General features: G+C 31.5%; 2 protein-coding genes across 2 annotated transcripts in view; one reads left to right on the top strand and one right to left on the bottom strand.

Moving 5' to 3' along the window:
• Nucleotides 1-9,318: 9,318 nt before the first annotated feature.
• Nucleotides 9,319-10,123, bottom strand: LOC125848156 (uncharacterized). Its single transcript, XM_049527970.1, has one exon. The coding sequence runs from the start codon at nucleotides 10,076-10,078 to the stop codon at nucleotides 9,458-9,460; it is 621 nt and encodes a 206-aa protein (XP_049383927.1). The 5' UTR covers nucleotides 10,079-10,123; the 3' UTR covers nucleotides 9,319-9,457.
• A 2,677-nt stretch (nucleotides 10,124-12,800) lies between these two features.
• The window catches only part of LOC125848151 (2-methylpropanoate--CoA ligase CCL4-like), a 57,818-nt gene continuing 57,094 nt past the window's right edge, over nucleotides 12,801-13,524 (top strand). Inside the window, exon 1 of the mRNA XM_049527965.1 lies at nucleotides 12,801-12,804. The gene's annotated coding sequence lies outside the window, so the exon portion shown is untranslated. The remainder of the gene's footprint in view (nucleotides 12,805-13,524) is intronic.

Below are 13,524 nucleotides of genomic sequence, written 5' to 3'. Positions count from 1 at the left end.
CTTATTCGTTGGTAACAGTATTTATAGAACTTGATGCCCAAGATTATTATATATACTTTTAATGAAAATAGATTTTAGAAGTCAATAATTGTACCACGTAGAGTAACAGCCACCATTCCTTTGTGACAATGACAATATATATAAACTTGACATGACTGTACTTTTAGTTTGAGCCTAGAATTTATATTTATACTTAACTTTATAGGTATTAATTATCATGTAATAAATTAATTGGGTGTTCTCTTACATTACTTAGGATGATAAAAAAGATCTAGCTAGCTAACCCCTAATTAATTAATTATATTCCTATTGTTTAAATAAAGAAAAATCACATCTCACGTACATTGCTTGAAAAAATAAAACAATATTTTTGTAAATGAAAAAATTCATCAAGATTAAAGCGTCTTAAAAGAAATTGTCATAGAAGAATAAAATGATAGGCAGAATACGTAAATATATACCATTTAAATTGACCTCATTTCAAATTTATGTCGTAATAGTAATTAGACGAGTCCCTATTGTTGTTGTTGTATGCAACATTAATGTGTGGTAGAGAGTAGGTGAGCAGTAGTGATGGAGAAAGTGAAATTCCACCCAAAAATGCAAACTTTTCATCTTTCTCTCTCTCTATATATATATGTATATGTAGACATTGAAATTTTGTGAGACGTGTTCAATTCGAATTAGGAAGGTATGTTCAGTTTTAATTAGAATTTTTGAAGGCTATTCAACCTTAAACCTTAGTCCATGCCTATATACATGGTACTAAATTTCCTTAAAAGAAATATCTCAAATATTCCACAAAAGTTATGGAATATTCATATAGAGGTCAAATCTAAATCATCCTAGTTCGAGAAATATGCCACTAATGACCTCGAATCATTAATAAATCTTAGGAGAGTAGAATCAAGAGAGCAACAAAACTATACCCGCAATCTTTATCAATAAAGTCATGTTTCTTCTTATTTTACTGGACCTAGGTTATTGTTGCAGCTAGAATATTGTATTGGTTAATTGGTACCAAAGGTCTACTGAAAGGAAAATGACATTCATTTTTTCTACTTCAGTAAAATCATCTGTCATTTTTCTAATTATTTTTACATGAACATTTAAAATACTTTGAGAAAAGACATAAAGTAACCATTGAAATTATTTCGAATTTTCAAAAAGACACTTTAAGTTTGCGGGTATCCTATTACCCCATTGAACAACTTCAAAATAGTATGTATACCCCATTTTTCACCCAATACCACTTATACATACAAAAATATTTGTAAGTCACACACTAATAGTCACTTGACACGTGTTAAATGTAATTTTTAATTATTTTTATTTGATTTCTTTGCTTTTCTTTTTCTTTTTCTCTTTCTTCTTCGCCTCAACTTGTGTTCTTCAAGTAGCCCTTCCTTCATCATCGCTGCAACAATCATCAATCCCGCTGTGGCGGGACTGATTTCGCAGTAACACTACCAATTATTTGTTAAACTACCACCAATTAATTTATTTATGAAAATAAACACCGTCAAATAATCAAAATTCAAATACTCAAAATATCATCAAGTCAAAATTTGAAATTTAAATCACCACCTTCTCCAACTTCTTACTTCCAAATCAAGTTTTCCATAGTTTCATTGCTCCAAAATCTCAATCTTGATTTGTAGGAGGAAAAAATTACTAAACTAATTTGTTATTAAAAAAAAATAAGAATGAACACAACAACATTAGTTTAAAAAAAAAAAAATGACCATAAAATGAAAAAGAAAAAAAGGAAAAAAGAATGAAGGAAGACATGGATGCCCCAAGAAATATGGATAAGCTAGTGATGTTACGGAAGATGAGAAAAAAGATTTGAAAAAATAAAAACTATTCCTAATAAAGGTAAAAAAATCAATACATGGATTTTTATGGGTGTTTTTCAAAATAAGTCAAATTAGGAGTGCCAAAAATATGTTGATCTTGCTATGGAAAAAACGATGAAATTGAAAAATTAGGGCTACCAATTGCTATTTTGGATTTAAATTTGGGGAAGATGACATAAATTAATTAAATAATTAATAATAAAGAAAGAAAATGGCACGTGACACTTTTAAACTAGTCCATGGCAGTGAAAACACTGTATGTCGCGCTTCATGTGTGTGGTAACAACTCAGACGAGGGAATGGATCAAAATGGCCAATTTACAAAGATATTAAATAGTTTTATGGGGTGATAGAACATTTTAAAAATTAATGTGTCTTTATATAAATACGAGACAATTTTAATCGTGTTTTTATGTCTTTCCTCAAATACTTTCTATACTTGTCTAACATTCAAGGTACGTACATGTGCACTCTTGATGTGTATATGAATGTGTCAGGGTGTACCCTGGCCTAGCTTCATGATGTTGATATGAGTTTGAGAGAGAGAATTCAAAAGCATTAATACACAAATTTTTCGTTAATTTGACTTTAGCTGATAATTATGTGTTTCACTTTTAGGTGTATATATGTAGATATTTAAATTTATATAAAGTTGATCAAGTAGATATACGCATCTTACGTGGTGTCCTACATGATATCATACATGGCAATTTGCATCCTACGTAGCGCTCTACGACTATTTTACCACATAGGACGTGTGAGTTTACTTGTTCAACTTTATACAAAATTAAGTGTCTACTTATGCACATCAAAGTTTGAGGACATAATTATCAGTTGTAGTCGAGTTAAGACTACGTTTATGCATTATGCCGAATTCACAATGTAGGACTCTTTTTATGATAAAAAATAAATATTCTCTTATTTATTAGAATATTATATTTTAGCCTTAAATTCAATTTCGACTTGAAGTTGTTTTTCAAATTTGAAAAAATGAACAATGTATAACGTGTTTTTCAAATAGCTAATAAGTTTAGAATAAATACAATGTTTTTCTTCTTCTACACAATAGTGGATATGTTACACCTAAGAAATGACATCTAAGACAACTGCATTTATTTTCTGTACGTAACATATTTTTGAAGGCATTCCACGCTTTTAACATATGTTTTAAATTATTGAGAATTTTATTGACATAATCGATAATTTATCGTTTAACAGTTTTTTTCCATATAGATTTAGCTAATTGATCAAACTTTAATTCAATAAAAAAATTGAACATAAAATGTAGTGTACTAGTCTTTAGTATAATTTTCTCACATAGTACGGATAATCTCCTCACGTTGAACTTGCATTTCTTGGTCATATGACCGAGAAGATGAACCAACATTGTTACTTTGAGCCATTTGTTGGTCAATATCATCCGCAACTATATTTTCATGCTCATAGACCATAAATATTTTATCACTCCTTTGGTATTCTCGCAAATAATTATGCAGCACTACACAAACTATGTCAATTTTCACTTGTGTGTCAATATCATAATGATTCATGCCTTGTTTCGTGTGCAATTACACACTTTTAGTGCATTAATTTCATGCTAAAAATCAAACATATTTGAAGTAGTGATTATCAAACATACATCACCAATTTTGTCTTTTTCATATTAAATTACTTTAAACATTTTCATATGTAGCCGAAAGAGACGTTTTTTTATTATGTAAAATAAAAAAAAAGTATTACTCACTCTGTTCTTATTTATATTCACCAAATCAATTTCTACTTTATCATTTATATTCATCAAATTTAAAGTAATAATAAATTTTATATTGGTGAGAATAATAAATTTTAAAAAGTAATGGTGTAATTCTAAACTTTATTTACGTATGAAATATATGGTTAGTAGATATAAATGTGGGGTTGTTTTAACAAAATATAAATTTGTGGGTCAATTTTTGTATTTAATAATCCAAATCATGATATGTAATTCCCATATCATGATTTTTGGAGAATATGAAATTGTATATTCAAATGCTGATTTCATCTCACGATTCTACATCATGATATGATATCGCATGGTCAAACGCCTGATAACTTTAACATCTTCCTTTGTTAACACAAAGATTTATTGAATGTTTGGCCAAATTTTTGGCAAGTCTATTTTCTCTTCTCCAAAAGGGTGCTTTATGGGAGATTTAAAGTGTTTGGCTATAATTAAAAGTATTTTTAAATAGTAACATAAGCAATTTTTATTGTTGGAAGAAGTTAGAAGTCATAAATATTTGCTTTCCCAAAAAGCAAAAGTAAAAAATAATTTATTTTCAAGATAAAGTTATCTTTATAAACAATTGTATTTATAACAATAGTTATTACTATTAATTTAAATCATGCTTATTCACCTATTAGCCTCCTGATAAATATGGCGCACTTTTGATCGATTTATCCATTCAACATATATGAACACAATATGTTTTTTAGTATGAATTGATAAAGTCTTTATTTTGAGAATTTGTTTTCACAATTAATGAAATGAAAACGGTGTCAATTGTTTTTGTGCTAGTTACGAAAAAATCATATTATATACGAGTCCAATATTCATTCATAATTTTTTAAGTGATGCTAATTAAACGATTTGAAATCATCTCATTAAATATAAATAAATATCTGAGCAATATTATTAATATTGAAAAAAATTTAAGGGGTGAGTGCCATTATTTTATTATACACTAATTAAATTAAAATATAACAACAAATATTTTTTGATAACTCTTTCCAAAAGTATACTCAAATAGACACGTTAATAGAAACTTGTCCACTTCAGCCTCAACTCTTTCTTATGTAATAAAAAATATAAGAGAATACACATAATATATTGATAATGTAGTGGAGTAATATTGCCTTATTTATAAACATCATCATTATCTAGAAATGTGATGACACTCAATGAGGTTGTTGTAATTGATAATGTCTCAAAAACAAAAAAAAAAAGATGACTTGTGATTGGCATGATTTTAATGTTTGGTGAAGTTAAGGTTTAATTTGGACATGGTATGAAAATATGAATGATGATTGCAAGGGTGTCGGATTTTTTGACAACTTCAGCAAAACTGCTCAATTGTCTTTCAATTTTTATGTCTCAACTACAAAAAATAGAGAGAACACTTTTGCTTCTACACTTCCCATTGTCTCTTCTTCTTCTTTTCTTTGTGCCTCATACAATAATTGCCTCATTTCTAAAGGCTTCCATGTCTTTTTTCTTACAAAAGTTATCCGAACTAGCAATTTCGATCCACATATTACTCTTTATAATGGTACTTTGAAAAATTATTTAACATATTAGAATTATCTAATTTTAAAGTATATATTTCTGCTTTGAAAACACACACACACGTATAGTTGACCACACTTACATGATATATACAATTACAATTAGATATTGAGAAAAGACATAAAATAACCATTGAAATTGTCTCGACTTTTCAAAAAGACACTTTAACTTTGTGAGTGTCCTATTACCCCATTGAACAACTTCAAAATAGTATGTATACCCCATTTTTCACCCAATACCACTTATACAAAAATATTTGTAAGTCACGCACTAATAGTCACTTGACACATGTTAAAAGTAATTTTTAATTATTTTTATTTGATTTCTTTGCTTTTTTTCTTCTTCTTTATTTTTCTCTTTCTTCTTCGCCTCAACTTGTGTTCTTCAAGTAGCCATTCCTTCATCATCGCTGCAACAATCATCAATCCCGCTGTGGCGGGACTGATTTCACAATAACACTACCAATTATTTGTTAAATTACTACCAATTAATTTATTTATGAAAATAAACACCGTCAAATAATCAAAATCCAAATACTCAAAATATCACCAAGTCAAAATTTGAAATTTAAATCACTACCTTCTCCAACTCCTTACTCTCAAATCAAGTTTTCCATAGTTTCATTGCTCCAAAATCCCAATCTTGATTTGTAGGAGGAAAAAATTACTAAACTAATTTGTTATTCAAAAAAAATAAAAAAAATAAGAATGAACACAACAACATTAGTTTTTTTAAAAAAACAATGACCATAAAACGAAAAAGAAAAAAGAAAAAAAGGAAAAAAAATGAAGGAAGACATGGATATGCCCCAAGAAATATGGATAAGCTAGTGATGGTAGGGAAGATGAGAAAAAATAAAAATTATTCCTAATAAAGGTAAAAAAATTAATACATGGATTTTTATGGGATTTTTTCAAAATAAGTAAAATTGGGAGTGCCACATGGCAATTTTACGTTGGTCTGAAGCTATATCAAGAGCCCTTCACGCGGCCATATTTCGTGACAATATGAGTGGTGTTAAAATTAATCAANCTCCAAAATCCCAATCTTGATTTGTAGGAGGAAAAAATTACTAAACTAATTTGTTATTCAAAAAAAATAAAAAAAATAAGAATGAACACAACAACATTAGTTTTTTTAAAAAAAAACAATGACCATAAAACGAAAAAGAAAAAAGAAAAAAAGGAAAAAAAATGAAGGAAGACATGGATATGCCCCAAGAAATATGGGTAAGCTAGTGATGGTAGGGAAGATGAGAAAAAAGATTTGAAAAAATAAAAATTATTCCTAATAAAGGTAAAAAAATTAATACATGGATTTTTTCAAAATAAGTAAAATTGGGAGTGCCACATGGCAATTTTACATTGGTCTGAAGCTATATCAAGAGCCCTTCACGCGCCCATATTTCGTGACAATATGAGTGGTGTTAAAATTAATCAAAATGGTATATTTATTGAGGATTTAGATGGTTTCGTGGGGTAATAGGACACTCGCAAAATTAAAGTGTCTTTTTTAAAAATTCGAGACAACTTCAGTGGTGACTTTATGTCTTTTCTCTTAGATATTATATGAATGTAGTTTTCAGTTAGGATGAGATATTCTATGTGTACGGATACATATATTTTGCTACATTTTGAATTATAGCAAAATCTTGCTATTTTTAAACTTTTATTTTTTGCAAAAATGGGCGTTGATAATATTATTTACGAAATTTTATCTATTATTTTACTTCCTCAATTCCAAATAAAAAATAACTTTAGCTCAAAAATATATATCTCATTATAATTGTCACTTTAGGAATTCAAGATTAAAATTAGTAATTGTTTCCAATTATTATATCTCAATATTAAAGTAGTAGTTTTTTTTTTATTTTAATATTGCTCTTTTTAAAAAAATAACTTAGTAAATTATATTATATATTTATAATGTGCCTGATTTTCTATATTCTCCTCTTATTCTGAAAATTTGTTGAACTTCCATATGTTCATATACGTCTCTGTCTCTCTATGAGATATCATTCTCCTTGTAACTATTTCACTATTATTGTTGCTGTATGATGACTATTAATAAAATATAATTTAAATTGTTTGTTTACGAAAATAATTGAAGTTGATTTCTTTTTCTCTATGTTTCAATTTTAAAAACTTAACAAACCTAAAGATTTCACCTTTTGCTTGTACACACATCCAACATGCCCTTTCTAAATAAAAAATTAGGCCTTCATTATTCAAGCATCATTGGAATTTGGATCCCAAAAAGAAGAGTTGCAACTTCTGTCCAATTGCATGTCCCAAGGCCCAATGATAAGTTATATATAGGCAAAAATGAGACTCTACCAGCACAACAAATTTCATTTTGATAATTACTACTCCCTCCGTCCTATTTTATGTGACAATATTTGACCGAACGCGGAGTCTAAAAAATAAATGAAGACTTTAAAATGTTTACCAAATTGCCCTTTAAAAAGTAGACTCGCTTTTCTCTCTCCTCATAAATATACTTAAGTATTATTTTAAAATTAAGTGGGACCAACAAGGATAAAAGAAGAATTGTACCTTTAAATATTTACCATATAAGAAAATGTGACATTCTTTTTGGGACTGACCAAAAAAAAATGATGCCACATAAAATGGGACGGAGGAAATATAAATTAATCTTAGCAAAACACAAAGAAAGCCTAAAATTATTATTGAGATGATTTCAAATATTTAAAATAAAGTAATTAGTTTACAATAACTATAATCATATTGTTATTGATATATGTCGAGATGTGAGGTACAGATGATGATCACCCCGAGTATGCATCATTGCCCTTGACAGACACTCCGGAAAAGTAAAAAATTAAGAAGTCCATAATGAACAATCTCAAAAGATAGCCAAAAGTCATAGAAAAATTATACATTAACTAAACATTATGGACACTCAAAAAGCTAAATATAGCTTACAAATATACATGTGTTATACACTGACTATACATAATGTTGTACTCAAAATACTGAATATAGATAAACTATATATGAGGTATACATTAACTATTCATTTCCGACCAATTCAAAATCTCCTCTAAATAGTCCCAAATTTTAGGTATGAAATCATCTCGATGTTTTGATATATAATTTGCTCAAAATTTGATGAAGGCGTAATTATCACATCACATTATATCTCATAGTAGTGACTAGTGACCCTTTGCCCCTAAAATAATATTACTCTCAATCAGCTAAATAATATTCTTCCAGTTAGGGATACTCTTGAATTGTTTATTTACTAAAGTTAGCATGTTTAAATTAACTTATTTTAAGTGTTTTTAAGCCAAAACAACTTAAGCATGGTAAGGAAAACACATATTATCCATGGGAACCTATTAATAGTTTTTCTTTCCAGGTAAGCCATTTCAATAAAATTTATGGAGCTAGAGAACTACATGTGTTAGGGAGAACGTTTTGATGATTAATAAATGAGTAAATAAACATAAAAATTATGCAGAAGATAGGTCCATCACATGTCTCAACAAAGGACTGGTAGTTTTCATATGTACAAGAAATCAATCCCTATCTAGGTTTACAAAAAAACTTGCTATAAAGAGTGCATCATAAGCAGTGAAGGAACCATGTCCTTTACGGTGACTAGAAGATCAAGCCAAAGGTAGATTGGAAGCACGAAGAAATCTCTAAGTTGTTCATATATAGCTAGTCTGTTCAAGGGCTATATCCTATGAATTTTTATAAGTAAAGTACCAGAAATCAAACCTTGTATTATTATAAAATGCAACCAATCAAACAACCACTTACCTCTGTTCAGGAGCTTCTTCAATGCAAAACCCATAACTGTAAAGAGAATCGTGCTGCAATCCTCAATCGTAGATAAAAATCATAATTTTCATGTATGGAATAACTTACAAACACTTGATAGATTTCCATAAATATAATGATATTGTGTAAAGCATCATCTGCCTTATATTAAAACAATTCAATGGAACACAAAGGTAACATTTTCCATCAAAATCAATGAGTAATGGAAAACTTAAACACAATGGGAGGTGCACGTCGCCACACATTCAATCAACAAACAATATCAAATATATCGGGTTCATCATATTAAGCTTTAGTATGTAATGGAGGTGACACCTACTTGATTATGGTAATTTACAACTTCCCCTTAAATCATCAAAAGTAATATAAACACGAATGTAATCACATCACATTTAAATGCATTTGATTAATATAATATGCATTCAAATGTATTTAAAGATAAAGAGAAGGATCAACTGTTTCCCTCAAACCACATCCTTAGCCGGCTTCTTCAGATCATCATCCACAACCTTAGTAGGAAGAACCACATACCCCATCTTCTTGGGACTAGCATGATCATCACTGGAATCCTCAAAATCCAAGGTCGTGGGCCAGAACAGAGACCAAATCAGGTACATCATTGCAGCTGTTAAAGCGCCACATCCAGCGCCAAAAAGCATAGCTCCCATAACCCCCATGATATCCTTTGTCCGGTCACGAACTGAGCTCTTGACAGACGAGTAAAACTCTACCGGAATCATCGAAGACGATCGCTTCGAAACGTCTTCTTCTTCTCTTTCAACAAGCTGATCTTCTTCCCCAGAGAAAATTGAGTTACGCAGGAGGGAAATGGAGGGTTTGTTATATTGCAATTTGCTTTCATCGTCGGGGAAAGGGGCTATTGTGAAGAAGAAAGTTAAGAATCGGGGAGAAAAGGAAGGGTATTGGAGATTGAAATTAGGATTAGGGTTTGAAGAGAGGGCTGCGGGGATGGGGTAATAGGAGGCGGAGGTGAAGAAGAAAAGGGTTTTGCATGGCCGAGCGGTGGCAGAGACGGCGAGGAGAGAGAGCCCAAGAAGGAGAAGAGGAAATTTCCAGGTCGCCATTGACTCATATGAGAGAGAAACTTTTTGGGATGAGGAAATGGAGAATACCAGGTGAAGAATTTGGGAACAGAATTTTCAAAAATGACTATAGTTTATTTTTAGAGCAACTTTCACATATAACAAATAAAAATTAAAAAATCACTTATGCGTATACTTTTAAAAAAATATTTACTATATTTGTCAATATTATTTTTTTTAATCATATATGACAATTTGGCTGAATTAAATTAAATTCACTTCATCCTTTCCATCTTTCGCTCCCAATTTTCTCTCCCCGCTGCGATTTTCTCTTGCCACTTCTTACTCACAATTTTCTTCACAAATACGGTTATACTACCTTCAGAGATGTGTATTCAGTGATCAGTTTTGAGACGAATCAAGTCAAACAGAGAGTTGAGTTTGAAGTTTGAAAGGTTAGAAGCTTTAATTTTGATTGCATGTCTTAGTTACTTGTTTAATTCATGCTTAATTCTCTATCTCGGCTATACTAACTTTCAACGATGTGTATTCAGTGATCAATTTCGAGATGAATCAAGTTCGGGCAGAGAGTTGTGTTTGAGGTTTTTTGAAGTTTGAAAGGTTAGAAGGTTTAAATTCGATTGCATGTCATTAGTTACTTGCTTAATTCAAGTTTAATTCTCTTTATCGGCTATACTCACCTTCAGCGATGTGTATTCAGTGATCAAGTTCGAGATGAATCAAGTTCGGGCAGAGAGTTGAGTTTGAAGTTTTTTGAAGTTTGAAAGATTAGAAGTTTTAAATTCGATTGCATGTCATTAGTTACTTGCTTAGTTCAAGCTTAATTCTCTTTTTCGGCTATACGTGATCAATTTCAAGACGAATGAATTTCGAGCAATGATGTGTATTGAATTACTTGCTTAATTCACAATAGATACAAGTTTAATTCCCTTGTTAGTATTTGTGTATTGCAACTTTAATTCACTTTTCTGATGTGACATCCGGCAATGTGAAATAATTGAAAAGGCTTAGAATTGGAAATTTTCATTTTTTGAAAGAATTTTAAAGATCTGGAAAATTGACTAAGTATGGGAAAAAGTGAGTTTTTGACTAACTTTGAACAGTCATAACTCCTAGCTCAAGATGATTTAGGTGTAGTTCCAGTTATTATTGCGAAGCTTGTGGAATGATCTTTCCAACGCCGCCGAGTTTGCTTGATTTCGAGTTCGTATGAGTGAGTTATGCCCTTTGAAAGTTGGCAAGGAAGTGAAGTCCGTCCGAAAATTTTAAGGGTATTTTGGTCTTTTCTTTAATCATTTCTTTGGGTTATATTGAGGTGTTAGACTGATTTTTGGATCATTTTTGTCCCATTTTAAAGAGTGAGAGTAAGAGTGAGAGTTAGGGCTTGGGAGATAAGAGAGAAAGAAGAGGCGAAGAAGAGGAGAAAGGGAAGATCAAGCAAGCAGATCATCGTGGATTTCGTCGGGGGTGATCCCTATTAAGGTATGTGAGTTCATAGTGTTGGTTGGTTCTTTCCCTCACACACCAAACTCATTTTTATTATTGAGAAAAGATTGGTTGTGTTGTTGAAGTTGTTGGTTGTTGTTGATGTTGTTAATTGTGTTGTTGAAGTTCTTGTTGATTTGGGACATGTTTCCGGTTGTGTTTATGAGTTGAAATCTAGTGTATGTTGAGGGGTTTATGATTCTAAGTGTTTGGGGTTGGATCCATTGAAGTTAAGGAAGTCTAGAGTTGGAAAAATGAAGGAGAAGAGTCGGATTTTTGGGGGAAAAGGCTGGGGCGTTGCGCCAGCCAGTGCGCCCCAACAGGGATTCTGAGGTTTTACCCCTAGCGTGGCACGTCTGTCAGAGCGCCAGCAGGCCCCTTCTGAGCTTCAAGGGCTGGCGCTCCGCGCCTTGCAGAGCGCCAAGGACGCCAAGTTCCCCCCATTCTTTTCACACTTTTTCATGCATGTTCCTAGGTATTATACCTATGTTTCATAGTTGTTTCCGACACTCCAAAGTACGTCTAAACATCAAGAATCCCTCCATAACATGTGATCAAACACCTTGAATTCATAATTCCAATTCAAGGAAAGTTAGTTTCCAAGTCAAGTGAAGTTAGAGTCAAGCTTAGAAGTTAAGATGTAAGTCAAAGCAAGTCTTTTAAAGTTTTCAAGAGTCTTCATTGAACGTTTTAACTTCATTCTAAGGCTCAAGTTCCAAGTTAAGTATAGAGTTCCAAGATAAATATAGAGTTCCAAGTAGAGCATAGAGTTTCAAGCTAAGTAAAGAGTCTCAGGTTTCAAGTCAAGTAAAGAGTATCGAGTTTCAAGTCAAGTCAAGAGTTTTCAGTTAAGTCAAGAATTTCGAGAAGAGTCAAGAGTCAAGAGTTGAGTTCATTTCTCAAAAGTTAATTAGGGAACTAAGTATTTCCCAAAGAAGATTATAAATGTTTTCACATTTAAGATGAAAGGAAACTGAGGTTTCCAAAAGAGTTTTGAGAAGTTCGAGTACTATCTCTTTTTGAGAAAAGATGAGTTTTTGCGAAAGAGTTTCTAAAACATGATTAGTATGACAAATCGAGTATGTCATCAATGTTTAAACAGTATGGTCTCTAGATATACCATCAATGTTTAAGCAGTATGAATATCCCGAGTCATCAATGATCATGTTAAAAATATGGTTTTGATTTTTTCTTTTTAGAAAGAGTTTTCAAGAGCCTTTGGGCTAAGTTTTGAGTAATTATCAAAACACTAATGAGCTAAAGTATTTTTGGGAGTAGTCTTGAGCACCGAATTGGGGTCACGAGTTCATATTAACTCAACTCTCCATAAGAACCATGTAGCCAAACATGGGATTTCTCGGATCATACTTTTTAGATGATCACGAAAGTTAAGCTAGTGGATCCATTAAGCAAAAGTTAAAGTAAGGTCCTATATCACGACAAGGTATAAGATGGTCCTTGGACAACGTGAGGTAAAACGTTGTATCACTACTTATACATATAGTGGTGGTTGTCGGTTAGAGAACTCCCACAGTAGAAATTGCATGGTTCCTCGAGGGGTTCTGCTTAGTATGGATGGGGGTATGAGACTTCATTTATGCATTGCACAAGTAGACTTTGAGAGGAAGCATGGTATTTTTATGATATTATAAATATGATTTTTTCGTCATGTTTTAAATAGTTTTACAAGCTTTATATATTGCATGTGTCTTATTGCTTTATATATTGAGTTCAGTTATTCATGAGTCGAATAGAGCCAAGGTAAGAGTTCTTTTTTACTCTTTTCAAGCTTAAGTTATTTGTTTAGCGGTCCAGCTCGCATGCTCGTACATTCCATGTACTGATGCCAATTGGCCTGCATCTTATTATGATGCAGACGCAGGTACCCAGGATCAACATCCAGTACGCCGTTGATCCAGTTGAGCACTCCAGAGTCAGTGGTGAGCCTCCTTGCTTTTCGGAGGACTCGATCATTTTGTTCT

The sequence above is a fragment of the Solanum stenotomum genome, chromosome 12 (assembly GCF_019186545.1).
Source record: "Solanum stenotomum isolate F172 chromosome 12, ASM1918654v1, whole genome shotgun sequence".
Taxonomy (NCBI): Eukaryota; Viridiplantae; Streptophyta; class Magnoliopsida; order Solanales; family Solanaceae; genus Solanum; species Solanum stenotomum.
This window is presented reverse-complemented; position numbering and strand designations above follow the sequence as displayed.

Bases quoted from the DNA above. Each gene is read 5' to 3' on its own strand.
- LOC125848156 (XM_049527970.1), bottom strand. From the start codon at position 10,078: ATGGCGACCTGGAAATTTCCTCTTCTCCTTCTTGGGCTCTCTCTCCTC.